The 20,711-nt window shown below is 51.9% G+C and overlaps 2 protein-coding genes across 2 annotated transcripts in view; both read left to right on the forward strand.

Annotated features, from left to right (window-relative positions):
• The first annotated feature begins 8,975 nt into the window (after positions 1 to 8,975).
• On the forward strand, positions 8,976 to 13,043 carry TMEM250 (transmembrane protein 250). Its single transcript, XM_044453147.1, has 2 exons — positions 8,976 to 9,085; positions 12,439 to 13,043. The coding sequence occupies exon 2, from the start codon at positions 12,576 to 12,578 to the stop codon at positions 12,993 to 12,995; it is 420 nt and encodes a 139-aa protein (XP_044309082.1). The 5' UTR covers positions 8,976 to 9,085; positions 12,439 to 12,575; the 3' UTR covers positions 12,996 to 13,043.
• The window catches only part of NACC2 (NACC family member 2), a 53,812-nt gene continuing 42,132 nt past the window's right edge, over positions 9,032 to 20,711 (forward strand). The window contains exon 1 of the mRNA XM_044453144.1: positions 9,032 to 9,085. The gene's annotated coding sequence lies outside the window, so the exon portion shown is untranslated. The remainder of the gene's footprint in view (positions 9,086 to 20,711) is intronic.

Below are 20,711 nucleotides of genomic sequence, written 5' to 3' on the forward strand. Positions count from 1 at the left end.
GCAGGGGCAGCCCGGCAGCGTCCTCATTTCCAGTGGGGAGACCAGAAGTCCTTGCGCTCTCGATGAAATAATTCATCGGAAACTTAAAACACTTGGACACCGCAAGATTGCAAAAGGGGAAATATGATGGATTATGGGTTGAAAAGAGCCGACTCTGCAACGCAAAATTGATCCCCTGGAAAATGTTTTTGTCTGCTGTGAAAAATGGGCAATATCTTTCCCTCACCTGGAAAAAAGGACTCTAATCTGGGAAATAATTTGCTCTCGATTTCCCCGTAGTTGCAGCGAGCTGTTCTCTCTCCCCAACCCGGCTTCCCGGCCACTCACTGCTTCTCTTTGGGCACTTCTCCTTTGCAGCCTTGCGGGGAACTTTAGGGGAGAAAAGCAATGCAAAGAAAACTAAAAGTCCTCAACTTTTTAAACATTGGGTGTTTTGTGGAGGCTCCTTGGCAAATCACATGCAAAGTTGCAGCGGGGGGCGTCCCGAGTGCTGCAAGGACGTTTGATTGCTTCCGGACTCCTGCCAGACGGGCCCACGGTTCTGGCCCCTGCTCTGAGGAAGGATCCTGCCCTGCTGCCAGTCTGAAGCAGCTGCTGTGCAGCGCAGGCACTCCTGGCAACGGTGCCCACAGCCCAGCCCACAGGGAGGCCCCAAGTGCGGCAGCCGCGCCGAGCCAGACCAGCCAGCACCTCTAGCTGCACCTCCACCAGGAACTGCCCGTTCCAGACTAAGCTGCCCCAAAATACTCTCCGTGACAACACTGAGCCCTGGAGTGCTGGGGGGAAATGCTTCCCTCTTCCCCACCCCTGTCGGGATGCAGCTAGCCTGAAGCTGGGTCAGGAGCAGGCAGTCCTTTCAAGAAAGGAGGCCCCGAGGGCATGGAATGGGCTTTCCTGGGAGGTGGTGGAGGCCCCACCAGTGAGGGTGTTCAAGGATAGGCTGGACAGGCACATGGTGGGCATGTCGTGAGCGGAGCCGGCTGGAGCCGGGGGTCAGACTAGATGGCCCGGGAGGTCCCTTCGGACTCACTCTGTTTCTCTGTTTCTATGCCTTCAAAAAGAGAATGGTCCTGTGTAAAAGAGGGCACATGGCCACTCAACACCAGGGCCAGAGGCCTATGAAAGTGCTGTCCGGTTTTGAGGTTAACGTGAAGCTGGAATGCTTGTGTAAATCAGGGTCCCCGACCCGCTGTGGCCAGTGGCGTTGTGGGGGTTCTCACAAAATGGCTGCCATGGGGGAGGAGCCTGCCCATTCACAAATTGCACCCCCCCCCCCAAAGACACACTTTCCAAGTCATTCAGGTTGGCAACTCTGACAGCACCTTGCGGAAGGGAATTCAGTTTGTCTCTGCAAAGTTTGAAGAAATTTTTCCTTGCAACTCCCAAATATCCCACCAAGCAGGTTCATCCACTTTCTCCACATCATGCAAGACTTTCAATACATTACAGTTAAAAAATAAAATCCTAATTACTTGTTTGAAAAGAAATACATTTACAGGGAAAAGCAGCAGGGAGATGGGTGGGCTTCTGTGGGTGACTGCAGCTGGACTGTGAACTTGCCCTGCCAGCAGCTCGGCCTCTGGGGAGCACTTTCCGAACAAACAAAACTGGAGGGGCGGCTGGACAACCAGCCTACAGGCCTGCTTTGCAACAGTGTGAGGTGACATGTTCGGATAGACCTGGACATATTTACATAAACATTTCCTTTCTCTCAGCCCCAGGTCCATCTATGCGGCCAATCCAGCAAAGATGAATCTTCGGTCATTCATGTGAATCATGTTTCTGACAGATCCCAAAATGCGTCCTCATTCCTCAGTCTGGCTGTTTATTGAAATCAGGCACCAGTGATAAACTGTGGCCAGATCAATAATTATCTGTCTAAGGCTATCAAGCGCTTGCTAAGGGCCGGCTGGTCAGGGCAGAACTCGGCTCCCTCTCTCCTGCCTTTGCCAGGAGAAGCATTCCAAGTGAGATGAAGCAGATTCATAGTTAGGTTCAAAGGCTTGCCCCAAACATGCAATTCCACAACCCTGTGGCCACCCCGGCACAGGGTGGCTATTTTTTGAAATCTTTTGGCAATCATACGGGATGCTTCTGAATGGTCTTACGGCCGGGCTGGGAAACTGACGGTACAGAAATGTGAACAGTGAATCAAAATGGAACGATACTCTAGTCTCCACGGTTCTGTCCTGCGGTGCCCCAGCATCACCTGGCAGACTGGAGGACTCCCCAGACTCCCATGGCCCGTCTCACCTGGCCTCCCCTCCTCACAGCCCGCTCAGGGAGAACCGCAATGGCTCCTTCTCCAAGGCTGGAAACCAGTCTCAGAAGCGGCCCGTCGAGGAGGAGGCTGGGGCACATGGCTTATGTCAGCCCAAGCAGTGCCCTGGCTCTTTCCCTCCCACTGCACAGGGCTTCATCTAGATGTCTGAAAACGCCCTCCACACATCCGTCGAATAACAACAGACTCACAGAACCAGAGAATCATAGAAGAGAAGCCTTGGAAGGGCCAAGAAGGCCCTCGGGTCCACCCCCCCCCCGCCCAGCTGCTGCAGGACACCGGTTTGCACCACCCCACTCAGAGGGCTGTCCGGCCTCTTTCCGAGCGCCTCTAGCAAGGAAGAACCAGGGTGCTTGTTTGGCTCCATTTAGCTTTAGCTTCCTTTATGCTGAGAATTCAAGTACGGCCCGGTCACTTTCCCCCAGCGTTCCCATGCTGGTACTTTATCCACTAAGTCTTCCCTGTTGGTTAGGATCAGGTCGAGTGAAGCCGCGCCTCTTGTTGCTACTTCTACCTTCTGCTGGAAAGAAACATGTTAGGAATCTCTCAGAGGCCTGAGAGTTTGACTCCCAAATTTTGGCCTCAGGACATTCTGCTGCTTGTGGGGGCATTTTAACATTTCAGAAGGGAGGGGTTGCAAAAAGGCAGAATTGCTGGGTGGGAAAAGGAGGTAAGCCATGGGTACGGGGGGGGGGAGATGGAGGGGATTCCCAGACGATGGAACTGGACGCCTGGTGGACCAGATGTTGTTCTGCATCCCTGTAGCATGCACCTCACTTGAGCTGGAGAGTAGGGCTGGCTGGATGCATCGCTACAGTTATTACAGGCTTGGCAGAACTTCGGGATGACGGTACTTGATGCCTGGAAGCGGGACCATGCTGCTCATCTTCCAAGGAGGGGTTTGTCTACTCCTTAAATTAGGTACCCTTTTGGATTGGCCCATGCTCTTGTCAAGGGCTCCCCCTAATGGCTAAATGTGAGAAGTACACCAAAGCCGGAATTTCCTCAAAAGGGTCCATCTTCACGGAATCACAGAAGAGCAGAGCTGGAACGGGCCATGAAGGCCATCGGGTGCAAGCCCCCCGCTGTTGCAGGACACCAAGTCCCACCATCCCACTCACAGGGCTGCCCAGTTTCCTTTGAATGCCTCCAGTGTGGGAGAGCCCACAACCTGTGCTAGCGTACCGATGCACTAGCCGGTGTTGCCGGATTTGCACTAAGGCACCCTTGCACCAGTGCAGCAAGATTCTTGTGCTTTCCGTCCGTGAGTGCAGCCACCTAGAAAACACCCTTTGCCAGGCGTGGTGAGGACTGCGGCCTGCACACCGCAGCCCAGCCCTGGGGTGCGTCCGGATCCAGGCAGCTCCGAGGCTCCATCGGGTGGCCACCACCGTGTTTGCAAGATAAGCCCCAGGCCCTGCTGGGTCAGCCGGCTTCCAGAGGGGCGCCGGCTGGGAGTCCTGGGGCAGGACCGGCAGGGGGGTGGGGGTGGGAATGCCCTTCTGCGCTTGGGGAAAGAACCGGGGCAGCTGAGGTGCCAGTTTGAGCCCTGTTCTCTGAGGTAGAGGTTAGGGTCAAGGGTGAGCCAGCCTGGGACGAGATTTGGCCTGGCCTCGTCAACCCTGACTGGCAGCAACATCCCTCGGGGATGCTGCCCAGGAGCCAGCCAAGAGCTTCGGCCTCCCTCTCCCCTTTCTGCAGATTCCCTAATTCTGCACTCCCTAGTTTTGGACACGGGGCAGCCCAGAGCGTTCCCCCCCTCCCCACTCCACCCAGGCCACTCTCTGGGTTCCTGGAAAGGCGTCCTGCTCTTCCGTTCTCAGTTCAGCCTCTTCCCTCAGTTCAGTCATGTACATGATTGATGTTGCTTCTCCACCCTCTGCTCCTGATTGTTGCACTGACATTTACAGTGAACTTTTGAAGATGACCCCAGGACCCCCTTCCCAGGGAGCTGCGGAGGCTTCAGGCCCTGCTCGTGGAAGACACATGCTTGCGCTGTGCTTGCCTGCCCCTGGGCTGGAGCTGAATCTGGCTGGGATGCTGCGCAGGTGATCTGGGGAGCAGCGTGTCGTTTTGGAAAGCGCAGCTTTAAACCAGGCATGCAGAGGGCTCAGGCACGACTGGATGCAGTGCCTGCACCAGTTCCTCCATCAAACCTGCCTTCCCAAAAGCTGCAATCAGCCCCATGGGGTGGGTGCTTACACCTCTGTCCCACCACCCTGCCCCATAGAAAAGCCAGGGGGTGAGTTCCATCAGATAATGGTTGTGGGGAAAAGAGCAAGGATGGTAAATTTTGCAGCAACCGTCCACATAATAGCATTATTTGTAATAATGTTATTAAAAGTAATAACAGTATTAGCAATGATATTAGTAATAGTAATGTAATCATAGCCTGAATCTGGTTTATTGCACCTTGATCATTCCGTGTCCTGCGCTCTGGCATCAGCAAGAAGAGATCTAGACCTTCCTCTTTATAACAGCCTTGGAGGTACTTAGAGAGGGCGCTCATGTCCCATTGCAGCCAACAGTCAGGAATGCTGGGAGCTGGAGCCCTAAAGAGCTGAGACTTCTCCTGTACCCACACCGGCTTTAAGTGGTATCACATTTGTGTGCATGCATACAAGCATCTGAGCACCTTCTTTTGGAAAGGACTGGATGTTTCTGGCCAGCACCGTCCAGCCTCACCAAGTCTGATGGGCAGCGAGAAGTTTTTTTCTAGCGTTGTTTCCCGTCATACTCCAGTCTTGTACCTTAGCACAGAACCTTGTAGCAATTTATCATGCTGGGGGATTCAAGTTATTCTCCCGCTGATTAAATTAGTAAATGCAATCAGAATCTAAAGCGATCTAATTGGGAGAATTTATTTGAAGCCGACAGTTTTACGCAGGTTTGATTAATTGTTATAAGGTTGTTTCTTTGATTTTGCATAATTTAACTTGAAATTTTGTGCAAAATCCCCCCCCCTCCAGATCAACAATTAATGACCAAACTAAACTCTTTTCAGATGCATGTATTTTTAATTTATTTCAGGTGCAATATCTCCCACAGGCTGTCCCCTGCACCCCATGTTATTCTTTTGCCCAAGTGTCAAATACATTGAAAATAATTTTTGGAAGTCTTCTGCCCATGCTATAAATCTCCTGGAATGTGAGCAATTCATTAAAAGTTTTGAAAGAAGTAAAAGTTACTGTTTCTATGACAAATAAATGTGTGCATTTGTCTTTCCGAAAGACCATCCAGCACCCCATCTCTTGCCAGCAACTTGATTTATCCTAATGGGTCACGCTTGTTGCGGTGATCAGTTTTGCTACAAATCTCCCCCTGCGTCAACACAAAACGTGGCTCAATCAACAGGAATATGAGTTGTGTCATTAGTGAAATGAGCACAAGCACCGGCGAGACCCAAAGGACAACTCAGAATGCTGCTACCCGCATCACACCATGGCAGAATTTATAGCATGCACGCATAAATAAATCCTGCATTGACTAACTCCCGTAAAACAATGGTTGCCCAGAGATCATAGTTCGTGTGATTTCATTATGAAATTGTTTTTTGTCCATGGCTTGAAGAAGTTCTGCTAATATCCAAAAGCACTTTCAAACCACCACTTGGCTGAATAGTGGAGCTGGTTTTATTAATGCTGAACAAACGGGCAGCGAATCCCTCGGTGGGCTAACTCTCATGCTGGCATCCATCCCGTATTTGAGGAAAGTTCTCAAACGCTTGTTTTGGATGAGCAAATGTGCTTCAGTGAGGCGTGGAAACTGCAGCTGCCCCGTCTCATTCAGTCTGACATGAGTGGCTGGTGACTCTCCACTGGTGCATCTCCTCCAGTGCCGCGTCTACTCTGAGCTTTAAAGCCCTGAATCGGTGAGGGAATCCAGCACCAGGGAGATTGCTTCTCAGAATAAAAGCTGCAATGGACCAGGAGCCCAGCTGGCCCAGACGTCACCAGCCTCCCCTGCTGGCCAGTCAGTGGATTGCCACTTCAATGTCTGTATTTGAAGTGTCTTTGGAAATTAATTTTTGCCTTTGTTCCTCCTGCAAGAAACCTACAGCAGCTTACATAATCCCCCTCCCCACTTTATCCTCACAACAGGTCTGTGAGGCAGGTTAGGCCGAGTGTCCATGACTGGCCCAAGGTCACCCAGCGAGCTGCATCATGGCTGAAGGGGGAACAGCTTGTGGGGTGGACCTGGCTGAAGGCCACAGGACAAAATCAGATGGGGATATGCAAATTTCTGCATTTCTGTTTCCAAATGCTGTTTAGTGTCTGTATGTGTTGCATATTTTGTGTGCCTTTGTGGAAAAGGATATGTGGGCAGGAAAGGAGGGCAGTTGGTTTCAGAGTGGGGAACAATCCGGGGCAAAAAGATTCAAGTGGGGCAGCAGGAGGTGAAAAGCATGTGGCCAGATCCAGCTGGTCCAGGGGAACTGGATGCAGCTCAGATGATCAAGGCTCAGGACCTGGATTTCAGCAGGTGTTCTCAGCAAGTTTTCAGCACAAGGTGAAAGATTTGGGGCGTCTGCTCCAGAAAGCTGCTCCTTAACACCGCCTTGGAGAACCCAGGTCTCCTGAGCTGCAGTCCTACACTCCAGCCTCATGGGCATAGAGCCTCTTGCCCTACGTCGTTGCCCCAGAAAGCCCTAAACACCCCCTTGAATGTGGCTTGGCAGTGAAGAGGCAGTCAGGGCAGATCTTTTTTTTATGAAGATTTTTATTAAGATTTTAAACTAAAAACTAAAAAACATCAATCATCAAATGCATCAGACGTACTGGGTCAGCCCCCATAACATATCTTTTTAACATTCTATAATCATATTCAAATCAATTTATAAAAATTTAAAAAATATCTTTAAATCTAAAGGACGCCAAGGGTGTGGAATGGGCTTCCACGGGAGGTGGTTGAGGCCCCATCGGTGCGGGTGTTCAAGGATAGGCTGGACGTCCACATGGTGGGCATGTCGTGAGCGGTGCCGGCTGGTGCCGGAGGTCAGACTAGATGGCCCGGGAGACCCCTTCTGACTCGCTCTGTTTTCTATGTTTCTATGTTTCTAAGCCAAGTCCCGTTTCTCCAGCCAATCATAAAAAAGGTCCCAAGTTTGAAAGAAGTCAGTATCTTCTTTCTCCTTCAGTAATAGAGTCAATCTGTCCATTTCTGCACAGTCCACAATCTTTCTTCAGCCAGGGCAGATCTTTTCTGCTTACAAGACAAGAGCTTGTAAGCAGTGGAAGAGGATGTCCCGTTTCTGGGCACTCTGGACCAGCAAGGGCAGCCCTGCCTGGAGCTCAGTTAGCCCTGCTATTCCGCCAGTGCTGCAAACCACCCAGGAGTGGAGCCATCCGTTCAGCTGCAAAGCGTCTATAAGGCTCCTCCTTGTGCATTAAAACCAGGCAGGAAATGTGTGGCCCTCTGGCAACTGATAGACTCAACTCCCTCCAACCCTGGCCAGCATATCCAGGGTGAGAAAAGATGGGAACTGTAGTCTGACAACTATCCACTCAGTTTGCATCTCTGCAGAGTTTGCAGATAGGATGTTAAGGGCAGCAAGACAAACAGGAAAAAGTCACTTTGGAAGCAAACCTCACTAGGTGGTGCTAAGAGGCTTCATCTTGCACATTTCAAAATTCCAGTTTTCCAGACACAGGGGGAGGAGAAAGCTATTGCTCCCAAGTTAGCTGCAGGCCCAGCAAAGCATCCACCCACTCCTTCCCCAGCATCACAGCAGGGCTGTAGTAATTCCTCTTGCACGGTGGAAGTGGTGAAGCTATATGTGGGAAAATGCAAGAGAGAAGAATGCGGTACCACTGTTAATATTTATTGGTTATTATGGATTACTTTATTTATACCCTACATAAAACCAAGAAAAATAGCACTCAGGATGGCTTACAATGACAAAGGAAAACTTTAATAATAATAATAGTAATCAGACACATTAAAACAAATAAAAACATGAGGACAGGATAAACAGGGCATGACAGGGAAGGGGAAAAGGGCTCATACTAGTCTCTTTTTCACCATTGTTATACAGCACTCTTCCCCAAGTTTGCACTCTCTGAATAAGTGGGTACTGCTAATCCCATGATCCCCAGTCAGCCAAACCTATGGTGCCAACCAGTTTCTGGAAGCAAAGCAAGGGGCCAGTTTTGCTTGTTCATTTCTTCATTTCAAAAATATTTTTATTTTTTATTTTATTTATTTTATTTTATTTTTATTTTATTTATTTTAATTTCAAAAATAAAATGTTTGGGTCCATATGTCCAAAGATTCGTATGTTTCATTAATTTAAAAAGTGCTCTGCATTTTAAAAACTAATAATAAGCCACAGATTTTTCTAATAACAAATACTAATTGTAGGCCACAACATTTGGAGGAAAAATAATGCAATTCGTAGCTCCCACCCATTTAACAAGGGAGCCCCCGCTCCTTTAATTATATTAATTCTGGTAGTCCCTGCTCTTTTCGGTTAAGCAAAATCATGGCAGCCCCGACGTCTCCGATGCGGGTGGCGACGGACGCTGCTTCCTCCTCCCCGCGAACGGCCCCGCCGGCCGTCCAGGCAGCGCCCGGGCCCGCGTCCCGTTGCCGGGCAACCGCTTCCCGCCCGCTCTTCCGCCCAAGCGCGGAGGCGGCGGCGGCGCTTGGTGATGACGCCAGCAGCGCGCCGCTCCTTCCCCAGCATCGCAGGTAGGGCGAGCTGCGGCTCCTGCTCGCCCCGTCCCGGGCCCGGACGAGACAGACCCCCGCCGCCCGCATCTGCTCCCTTCCTCCGCCATGGCCGTCCCCGTCTGCAGTCGCCTGGTGAGTCCGCCGACCCCAGGGCGGGCAGGACCAAAGGCCTCTGCCCCACTTGGCCTCCCTTGCCGGGCGGGCGGGTGGGTGGATAGGTGGGGTCGGGGTGGCAGACCAGAGCCTGACGAGGAGGAGGAGGAGCAGGTCCGACATGCCGCCCCGCAAGGGGAGGTATCATAGCTCTCAGCACCCGCTTGGCTACCCTTCGCTGCCCTCTTGTTAAAATCCTCTCAACAGCCCTGCAAGGTCGATTGGCAGAGCTGGTGATCTGGCCCGCCTCCCTTTTTCCAGCGCCACCTTTTGTGCTGCCTTCTGAAAGAAGGGAGAAAGTTGTAGCCAGAACCCCAGCAATACATTATTGTTGTGTTGTGGCATTCTTTACACATTTATGCATGATTTGCCAGGGCGAATTCAGCCTCAAAGCAGTTTGCACAGGCGTGTTGCAAACAGGGTCCAGTATCCCCCGGCCATGCTGGCTGCCCTTGTCTCAGCCTGTCCTGGTCCCCATATCAAGCCTCACAACAAAAATTGTTGTGGCATAAGTTACTTTCCAGGGCAAACAGCCACCTCAAAGCAACTGGTGCACGCAAGTGTTGGACTGTAGCTCCCAAGCTGGCCACTCTTCTTCCTCCCACCCTCAAATCTTAATCCTCACTGCAACGCTGAGCAGTGGGGTTTCGCCCACCTCTTGCATGTCCCACTGTTTCTCTCTGATGTTATTTCTCAAACAGAGTAGAGAACACTGCCACTTACAGTATTTGGCATTTACCACTTAGGTTATGGCTATGTTGTGAACTACCTGAATAAGCTGTGAGCTTCACAGCTCACCCACCACACAACAAAGTCATCTTGAAAGGTCATATGCACAAAAATTCCAGGCTATTATTCCCAGCAAGCTTGTCTCTTCCCATTCTCTAATATTAATCTTCACAACAGCCCTGCATGGTAGGCCACATTTAACAGCTGGATTGTGCCTGCCTCTCTCCTGTCTTGCCATCTCTCATTCTTTCATGCTGTATCTGCTGCAGTCCAATTTTATCATTTTAGTTGTTATTAGTATTACTTTGTTGTAGTACATCGGCAGTGTCACCTCAATTGCAAAAAGCAGTCCACAATAGATGAGCTTCACTATCCCACCCATATTTAGGTGCAACAAAGGGTGTTGTGGCACTATAAATATGAATAAATTTACTCAGGCATGAATATTTTGCAGGCAGTGTTCCGTTTATCCAGTGCATGAAATGTTGTTCCGTCCAATGGGAGGATAGAGCCCAAAATGAATGTCTTGGCTGGCTGGGAATTATGGGGAGTTTTGCAGTCCAGCACATCTGGCTAATGCAAAGTTGGTCATGTTTGCATTAAGGTGTCATGAAACTTTTTCTTATTTTTTCTCTAATGCACTATCATAGCCTGTCTCTCTGGAAAAATATTTAGATTTGTACCAGTTGAAGGAATTGCCTTTGTTTCCTGGAGGTGACTTGTGTAGAGAATGTGCAGGGTCCTTTTCTGGAGTTGGTACCTTGAATGCTTAGAGTTGTTCTACATGTTGTAGCAGAGGAATGCTAACAATCATTTTGTGGGCAATCATTAAGTGTGATGTCATTTACTTTCCCAGATTCACATCTTGATCTTCACGCGTGTGCTGTGAGCTGAGATTTTAGGAGTCTGCTGTCTGTATTCAGCGTTGCACTTGACATGTAGGGACTGCCTTATGGAAAGAAAGTCCTGTGTAGCTGTAGAAACTGTTGTGTAAAATCAGCCACTTTCAGAGGAGCTGTGAAGTCTGGAAGAAAGGACCTGCTGTGCTTTTAAAGCAAAAGATGCCATTTCAGCCATTTTAATACAATGCAGAGGTTCACCTGATTCAGTCAAGGAACTGTTTTAGGAGACACTGCTTTGTGGATGGCTTTCAGTGGGGTAGGCAACCTTGGCTTAGCAGTCTATATATGATGCACCCCATCCCCCCACTGCCACAGCTGGATTCCCAACAATTCCACTAGGAAACAGTGCAGAGGGTATGGTCCCAGCCGACATGGTCAATGGTTAGAGATTATGGGAGTTGTGGTCCAAAACATCTGCCAGTCTCCAGGTTCAGAATAGCTGCCTTTGGGCCAGAGTATTTCTGAACATTCTTTGGCATCAGCCCAGCTACTGCTCTGGGACTAAGAGCCAGTCAGCTTTTAACACAAGCTCTGTGCCATCTTCATCCTGTAGCAGGGCTGGACCAAATCCGAGCCTTGGCAATCAGGACATCTTTGAGAGAGTTGACAGGCCAGTTCAGCAGCCAAAATCCACCAAAAATGGTGATTTCTCCACACGCCAGATTGCTGAGTGAGACTGCCCTTTGGTGTACCCTAGAAAGGCTGTCTTGAAACCAAAATAGCCTGTGCAAATGCATTTTCCCCCTTTATTAGTTACCTGCACCATGCATTAGCCAAAACCCTCTGGTTAGTGTACAAGGCAAAGCTTTAAACTCACAATTTGCAATCAGATGCTAAAAGATTGCCTTCTCCTGTATGAGCTCTTCTTTCAAGGACAGAGGCGCGTTTATTGGTGACATAAGAGGGCCTGCTTGGCCACTGTTTCCTGGCTCTGGAGCTCTTTGCTGAGGGATGCCCCCTTTCCGTAGCCCTCCTGCTGGCCAGGCCCAGACCACTTTATTCAAGCGGAACTTTAGTGTGTAAGTGGGCCTCTTGGGCTGGATGTTGGGGTTGCTTTGTGACTGTTGTGTTTTAAATTGTTTTTTTAAATGAATTTGCTTACTGTTTCTGTCAAGTTTTATTCGCAATTGTAAGCTGTGCCAGTTTAGGTAGAAAGGCAAGGAACAAATTCAAGCAAGCAAGCAAGCATTGCATCAAACTGTATGTTTAAAACATAATAAAAGGAGTTATAACCAAAACAACAGCAAGCAGCAGTGCAGCTCTTGCAGACACACGGCTCATCCCAGCTGGAAGGGATTCGGTGAGATGAGAGCCACCACGCTGAAGGCCCTGCTGCTGGTGCTTTCCGAACCATCCATAGTGCCTTTTCGGATGACGGTGGCAATCAGGCTGGACGATAAGGGGAAGGCATGTCCTGAGGGAATCTGGTCCCGACTTGCTCGGGGCTTTCTGGGTTTGTGCCAAAACCTGAAACCTGGCCTGGTTGCAGAGCCTTCGGCAGAGGGGTTACGTGCGGGTATGGAGTGGAAGCAGCTGGACCGCCAGGGGCGCTTTTGCCTGGCCTCTTTCGCCTTCAGCTCCGTCTGTCACTGGATTGTGGCCTCTGACTGCATTCGGCCCTTGGGCTGAAGGAGCCCTGACCCCGCCTGGGGCTGGGCTTTTCTCTTCTCAAACTGGCTCTCCTTCTATTCCTTCCTGCAGGCAATGTCCGTCCCGGCAAGCAAGCCCTGTGGTCGCGTTTCTGGGTCACTCGCCTTCTCCCCCGTCTTCGCGGATGTTGTGTGGCCCACCCCCGGCAACCCCAGCTCTCCAACGCTGTGAAAGGCGGGGGCTGCCTGATGCCTGTCATCCCAATCCCGCGGCGGGTCCGTTCTTTCCACGGCCCCCACACGACCTGCCTGCACTCAGCCTGCGGGCCAGTAAGGACCACACACTTGGTGCGCACCAAGTACAACAACTTTGACATCTACCTGAAGTCCCGTTGGATGTATGGCTTCATTCGTTTCTTGCTGTATTTCAGTTGCAGCCTGTTTACCTCCATCCTGTGGGTGGCGCTGTCCCTCTTGTTTTGCCTCCAATACCTCAGCATCCGGGTCTTTCTGCGTTTCCAGTACAAACTCTCTATTATCCTGCTCTTGCTGGGACGAAGGCGGGTGGATTTCAGCCTCGTGAACGAACTGCTCATCTATGGCATTCACGTCACCATGCTGCTGGTGGGGGGGCTGGGTTGGTGCTTCATGGTCTTTGTCGATATGTAAATAAAGCAGGTGCATGCTGGGGAGGAGGCATGTGCAACTCAAACTGTGTGCCATGGCTGTGTGTACAGGTGCCTTCTTTTGCATGTGCCGCGGGGACGGCGAGCCTCTTTCAGTCGAAGGGCCGGATTCCGATTTGGGGGAACTCCTGGAAACCACACTCCAGTGCCGGATGGTGCCGAGGACAAAACCGGCAGGGGCAAAATACTACTCGTACGGACAGACTTAAGCTCTTGCTGTTAGTAGCGGCACCTTAGGAGAGGTTTGCCATTTTAGGACGGGGAGTGGGAAATGGCACAGAAGTCGGGAAACCACGGGATGATTGGGTTTCAGGGTCAGGGGGCATGGCCAGCTGGGCAGGATTTGGCCCCTGGCTTGAGGCTCCTGATGCCTGTTGTATAATTTTGCTCCTGTGGCTAAATTCATGAGTGCGTCTTCGTTCCCTTCGTTTGAGGGACAAATTTGGAATTAAAGTCTCTGCTTTTCATTCTCGTTTGCCTCTGAACAAACAAGTTCATCGAACGAGTGCACAGCACCTTCACCTTTCAAGGGGGGAGGGAAGCCCAGCAGTGCCCAAGTGGGCCTGGCTCCCTGAATGCTGCAGCCTGCCAGCCTTTCCCAAGCTGCTGCTCTCCGGAAGTGTGGACCCATAAGCGCCTTTGTTCCCAGCTTGCAGTGGGTTGACGGAGCCTTTGGCGCATTCCTGCTGCCCGTGTGTAAACCCTCCAAGAGCAAACCTGGGCGTGGGTGCTGGCGAGAGCCGAGCCTGAGCAGGGCCACTGAGAGCCCACGCACAGGGGACCCCGATGCTTGCAAGGGGGTACCCCGTTGTTGAGTGGAGGGGGGACAAAAATGCACAGAAAGCCAACCGAGTGAGCACAGCGGTCTGGGTGTGTTGAGGGTGACTCGGAAAAGTGAACCGGCCGCTTCTGTACACCGCCCCCTGCTGTTTCCTTCTTTTCTCTTCCCCCCACTTTCTCTGCTGTGCCACTTCTAGTGGGTTCAGTCACCCAGGATGCTGTGCATGCGCTCCAGTGCGCCAGGCGCCAAGCGCGCTCTGTGCTAAAGAACAAGGAAGAGTCCCAGTTCTTGCGGACTTCGCTCTCTCAGGCAACTTTTGCGGCTGCAGCGCTGAAGCAGCCTGCCTGGGGCAGCCCCCAACCCTTTGCGGAGCCTCCCAGGGCCACAGCAACGCGGTTCCACTGCTGGGTCTTGTGTACTCCTGGGCATGTACAGAACGTGACCACGGGTATGCAATTCGGTGTGTGGCAGATGATCAGCTAGGACAAGTGGTGCATGGAACCAACAGGTGTGTTTGGCCTTGGTGAAAGTCTGGCTTCTGGTTTCTCCCAGGCTTGGAGGCAGCCATGTGGAACCACAGGCCCGAGGGTTAAATCCTGCCCCCCCCCCCAATTTGGAAATGCTGAAATGCCTCTGTTAAGGTTTTGTTGCCAGAGGTGAGGATGCTTAAGCTAAAATGCGCTTGGTGGCCTTGTTACCTATTTTTGAAGGGGAGATGGGAGGAGCCATGTGGTTCCTGATTCTTCTTGGCTTTGCAGGATATTTGAGTTAAGAGATAGTGGGGATGGGGAGGGGTTAACCACCTCTGCCTGCACGTTGGCTCCACTCTGGAGGGCAGCTCCCTTCCCAGCAAACCAAAGGCAGGCTGCTGGGAACTGCAGTCATGGCGCACCCATTTCATCCCCAGCCCAGTCCTTAAGTGACCCAGAGGGTACCATCTGTCCCGTTTGGCAGAAGAAGCAACTGCCAAGGGAGTAGGGGGCAGACCCCAAAGCATCCCTTTTGGAAGGGGGCAAGAGACGGTGGGGAGCTGGTCAAGCCCCCAAGAAGGAGAAAGTGGGTCGGGGAGTCTGTGCCCAAAGGTGAGTTTCAAGTTTTAAGTATTGTCATGTGCTGCCCTGACTCAGCCCGGGTGCGTGTGACAATGAATGCTGTTCTGAGCATGCCATGTGGCTTCCCCTTGCGCCTGAGTCGCTCCCAGCAGCTCCGGGTTCCTGAAGAAATGAGGCTTATAGGTTAGGGCTGCCAAGCAGCTGTGAGCCCCAGTACCGCTTTTTAAAAAAATTCAAAACAGTTTCAGTTTGAAACATGTTATTTACTGAATGCCTTTTTACCTTTCAGAAAAAACCGCATGGAAATTTTTAAAGTCAAAATGTACAGGCATGGACTATAATCAGGAGTCCTCCTACTTTGAGGATTGGTGAAGTTTTGGAAGAGTGTTGTGGGCACTCCCGCAAAATGGCAGCAAGTGCAGGGAGGCTTGCTCACGCATAAAACAGCTGCGGGGCCATGCATGACTAGCCAGAAAGTGTTTCTGTCCCAAAAGCAAATTAGACGGGCCGAAAGAGAAGTCACCCAAGCATCTGCATTTAAGGTGGGGTTGAGATTGGAGCGCCAGGCCAGGCCAGGCCGCTCTTTGGAAGCCAAACACAAGCAGTGCCCGAAGATGGCACTTGGCTTTGCATTGAGATGGACGCCTCTGGCTGGCATCTTCTGCAAGTTGTTTCATGCAAAGCTTAAGAGAATCCTGTGTAATTTGAAAGCTTGCGTACCTGTACATCAGAATGCTGGACTTCTTTCAGCTCATGGGCCAAATCCGGCTTTGGAGAAGTGCTTGGGCTGCGTTCCCGCGGTGGCATATTTTGCATTCTCCTGCACACTGGCACATGATTAATGTGGGATGGGGGAGGGTTAGGGTCTGCTGGAGCACCCAGAGCGCCACTCCGTCAGCCGTGCTGCTGAAGGGGATGGCAAGGGAGGTCCGGCACTTCTCATGGGTGCTACGTAGGCCAGGGAAAGTGGCCGGCTGTTTTTTGAACTCGCTGTGGTGCTTTCTCATGGCTGGACCTTGCTGTTCAGTTGATCCACAGATTTAAACAGGCTGCGGTCTGCCTGGTGAGTGTGGAGTGGTGGGAGCACCTTGTGCTTTTCTGTTCTGGGCTGCGGCCACTGCAGTTCCTGGGCTGTCTCAGCCCTGCGCTGGACAGTGGTGCTCGGAACGGAGGGAAGGTGCAGGCCGGGGGCACGGCACAGCTCTCCCCAGCTGGCGGCCTGGAGGTGTCTGAGCCGCCAGCTCCACGTGTGGGGCGTTCTCGGGGTCGCAGCGCAACGCACGGGACCGGCAAGGCTCCCCTCCAGGGCAGAGGCAGGCCAGCTGACAACCTCCAGGGCCAGGGTTTCTGTCACGCCTCCTTGCTTACTGGCCACGATTGCCGGTATTGTGGGAGTTGTAGTCCAAAGCGGCTAGAGGATGCTGAGCCGGCAGTTACGAGCGAGGAGGCAGTAGCTGCGCCCAGTTCCCCTCGTGGGGGCTGCTGCTGGCCACCCAGCAACTCTCAGGGTGCAGCCCTGTGAGAATAGTCACGAAGCCCCGGACTCACAGGTTTAAGGGCACCCGATGCAGAGCAGCAGGAGGACGGGGGCCAACTTGCCTGCCCCCCTCCCCCCCTGCATTTGTGGCTAGATGGACTGACTTTTTGACCATCTAGCTTGAGCTCCTCTGAGGGGAGGCGCGCCGGAGCAGTTCGGGATACCTTGCCCCCTGGTGTCTCTCTTCCTTGCCCCCTTCAGCCCCTCTCCGAGGTCGCAGAGCAGCCCGGGCAGTTTTCTGTGCTGGCTGAGAAAGAGTGCGGGAGGAGGCCAACGGTTTCGAGGTCGGAGTGCAGCTGGCCCTACGATCACTCCCCCTGCAAGGTGCAATCCCAGTCATGCGCCAACAGATTAAACGTCCTACAACTCACTGCACGTCCCAGGCAAACTTCCAAGCAGCAGGTGCTGTTGGGCTTCAGTGCCTGGGATGGCACCCTCTTCGCCGTGTTTCATGCCGTCCTTGCCACACTCTGATTTCCCAGCACAGAGACCGGATGGCAAAGGACCGCGGGGCAGCCAGGTCTTTCTCCTCTGTGGCCCACGCGGCTGATTCACCCCCACCCCTTTCCCTTGCTGTAGCAACGCCATGATTCAAGTGATGCAAAGGCCACACTGCAGCCATCTCCAAGAGAAATTCCCGAAGGGGGAGTGAAACATCCCGCACGTCTTTCTTGCTCTGGAGTGGTTTATCCTTCCATTTTAAGAGGGTGTTGCCCCTCTTTCAGCCCGAGGGCCTTTGGGGGCTGCAATCCAGCTGGTGGGCAGGGCAGGGCAGGGCAGAAAGTAAGGGAGGTATGACCAGAATACCCCAGCATCTTCATGCTTCCAGCAACAAAGCCTTGGAGCAGGCATTCCAGCCTTCTGGAACGGGGGACAGCTCCTCAAAACTCGGGAGAGCACTTGACGGTTGGAGGAAGGGGCATGGCTGGGGGAGGGGGGTGGCCATCAAGGACGTGGGCTCCCGACCCTGATCCTCCCCTTCCTTGCCTCTGACGGAGAGGCTGACCCAGGTGCCTCATGCCATCTGCCGGACTCCAGGCCTCTTCACCGTTTGGTCTTGAAGTTTTGACGACCTTGACGATCTCCTCCCTCGGGCAGCGCATGATCCGTGGGGTGGGCGGGGGTGGCGAGGGGGGTCTGGCACCCGCTCAGAATGTTGGCTCAGCAGTTGCTGCAGCGAGGCTGTGCGCTCCGCTGGCGACTGTTGTTTCGTTCTCTTGGAGCAGCGCCAGGCGCTCTGTGTTTTGTAGCAGCTCTGTGGCCCAGCTCTGAGCATCCCTTTGTTCTGGCTTCGTCTGACGCTGCTCGGCCTTGGAACCTCCACAGCTTAGCGCAGTCTCCTCCAGACCTGGACACGGCTTGGCTTGGCTTCCGCTGCTCCCAGCACCTGGCCTCTTCCGAGCTTTGCAGTCTGCTTGCTGGTGGCTTCCTGCTCTGCTTTCCATCTTGTGCCAGTGATTTCTGTGGGTTTGCTAACAGTCTGCTGATCACCATAGAAGTGGAGACTGCAGCTTGTTTAATCCCCGGGCTGTTTGTTATGAGGCACATGCTCGCTCCTTGGCCCCCTCCTCCCGACCATTGCCCTGGGCACCCCTGCAGCTTGTGGGGAGGGGGTCTCCCCACTCCATTCCCTCCAGGAGTCTGGTGGACAGCAGTGGGGAGGCAGGCATCCAAAGGTGTCCCTCAGCCTCCCTATCTCCCCTAACTTCAAACCGTATTGGCTGCAGGGCTGGTCTGAGGAACTGGTCAGCGGTCATCATATATAGCAGCCAAGCAGTGTCTCTGAGTCTAGCCTGGGATCTAGCCTGATCCATGTCTGAAATGGACACAGAGAAAGACGGGGTTCAAGCAACACAACAGCCCACACTCAGGGCTTGAATGTGGGTTGTTTTAAGGTGGGTTATGTTGTCTGAACTCGCCCATGCTAACAACCATGGCTTAAGAACAAACAACTCATGGTTGGTTTTGGGTTGTGAACTGTGGGTTGCTTGTCGTTAACAAACCATGATTTGTTTGTTTGTTTGTTTTTCGATTTATATCCTGCCTTTTTCCTACAAAGGGCTCAAGGCAGCTTACATCATTCTCCTCCTCCATCTTATCCTCACAACAAGGTTGGGCTGAGAGTCTGTGACTGACCCAAAGTCACCCGGTTGGCTCCATGGCTGAGCAGGGACTAGAACCCAGGTCATCTGAGTCCCAGTCCCATGCTCTGAACCACTATGCCACACTGGCTCTCCAAGTGTGAGCATTGCTGGGTTCAAACAATTATGCACAGTTCAACTAAAGCCCACACTCAACCCACAGTGAGTTCTTGAGTGTGGATTATCATGTTGTCTGAGCTCAACCATAGACAAGATATCCCTTTAAGATATTCTGGAATAGGCCATTCATTCCAGAAGCCCCAACCAGAGAATTGTCACTTTCACTGAACTCTGGGGCAAAGAATTAGCGGCCCTAATGAACTGGCTTCCATAAGATGATGGAATCTCCACATTTACGGACACCTTCCAGCCAGAATGCCAAACTTGTGGCGGGGTGGGGGGGGAGTCGCTGAGGAATGCCTCGGTGCTCTTCTGCAATCCAAACTACTATATTATCCTTGCTGCCTTCTCTTCCTTGGACACCCCCCCCCAACACACACACACACAAGCTGCTTCAAACTCATCTTTGCAGGTTTGGAGCCAGAATGGAATTGCGCTGGCTACGGGTCGGGCACCCCGTGGTTGGGACTGCAGCTCCAGGTTCAGAGCTTTTTCGAGGCTGGAGCTGGGGTTGCGTGTTTTATTATGACCATCTAGACAGGGCAAAGTAGCCATTGGGTTGCACTTTAACATGTCAGTTTATGACTGTGGTGCAGACTTGAACTGCTGCAAACCCCTTTTCTGAGTACATAAAGAAAACTTCATCATTCTGCAGAAGTTTGCTGTTTCTTCATCAAATTAGATTCTGTCTTTTAAAAATCCCCCTTTATTTTCTTTTGCTTCTTTCCTGTGATACAACCTAGCTGCCTACCTTTGATTTCCCTTTGTTTCTAATAATAGCATCAGACTTGAAAAATGGATGTCTTTTGAAATATTCCCTGTCATGTCATCAATCAGGCCCATATTTACAATCATTCATTAAACTGGAGTGTATTAACCCTTCCTCCTTGGAATATTAATGTTGTTCCTGGTTGAAATGCTGCATGAATATTCATGAGGGGTGGGGGGAAATCAATTCATGCCCCTGCAGTGATGTCACTTTGAGCTGTAATCAAGCATGCTTTGGGAAAAGAAAAGACTGATCAGCACTGCTAAATTGAATGTATATTGATCAACATAGGGATCATTTGCAAAAAGGTGCGTATGTTTTAATCGAAAGGTGGAACATTGGCTTTATTATTGGCAAAGTGTGGATGTACCATCTGCAGTTTTGGAGCTTTGTAACAGGTAAAATAACTAGGACCACAATAATCTCCCATACACAGTGATCAACACTGAAGGCCTTCTCTGGGTACCACCTCCAACAGAGTCAGGAGGGCGGCCTTCTCCGTGGCAGCACCCTGATCGTGGAAGGATCTCCTCATTGAGGTCTGCCGGCTTCCCATCTGTCATTCTTTGGCGCCATATTAAGACAGCCCTCTGTGCTGTGAGAAGCTAAACAGAATTTCAGGTTGCAGGAGGCTGGTGCAGAAACCAGAGTCTGACAGAGCCATACTATATCACAAGTGCCCCATATTTCTAACGGTGCAGGTTGTGGGTGTGGGTGGCAAGGGAGAAAGAGTTGCAAGACCATGGTGGGCCTGAGAGTGAGATGTCTTGAAGTTGGCCATGCTCTGTAGTTTTGGGGGCTGGGTGGGTGGGGAAATGGTCTGCCACGCGAGGATACATGTGGTCAGGGTGCAGTCCTGTGCCTGTTCAGACAGAAGAAGAAGACCCTGTGGTTCCCTGGGCTGGCCACTTCTCTCTGCCTCAACATGCGTAGGGTTCCACTCTTAAGCCCGGGATCTACACCATGCTGTTTGAAGGACAGCTGGCCTTTCCAAGTGTCACAGGTGCGCAGGCACTGTTGGACTAGAAATCTCAGAGTTGGGATCTTCCCACAGCAGGAATCCTGGCTTAGCAAAGTGGCGGAGTGTAACCCTTGCGTCTGAGGTAGCTGTGGCAGCGAAGCCCCCAGGGAGGGAGCCGGTGTGGCACCGTGGCGGAGCACTGGATTGGGCCGTGGCGGTCCAGGTCCGGTCTTCGCTCAGCCACACAGCTCACTGTGGAGGCTTTGGACCAGCCGGTGATTCTCAGCCAAACTTCCCTCACGGGGTTGTTGTGAGGTTAAGATGGTGGGGGGGGGGGG

Source organism: Varanus komodoensis, unplaced genomic scaffold, assembly GCF_004798865.1.
Source record: "Varanus komodoensis strain SLA01 unplaced genomic scaffold, ASM479886v1 scaffold77, whole genome shotgun sequence".
Lineage (NCBI taxonomy): Eukaryota > Metazoa > Chordata > Lepidosauria > Squamata > Varanidae > Varanus > Varanus komodoensis.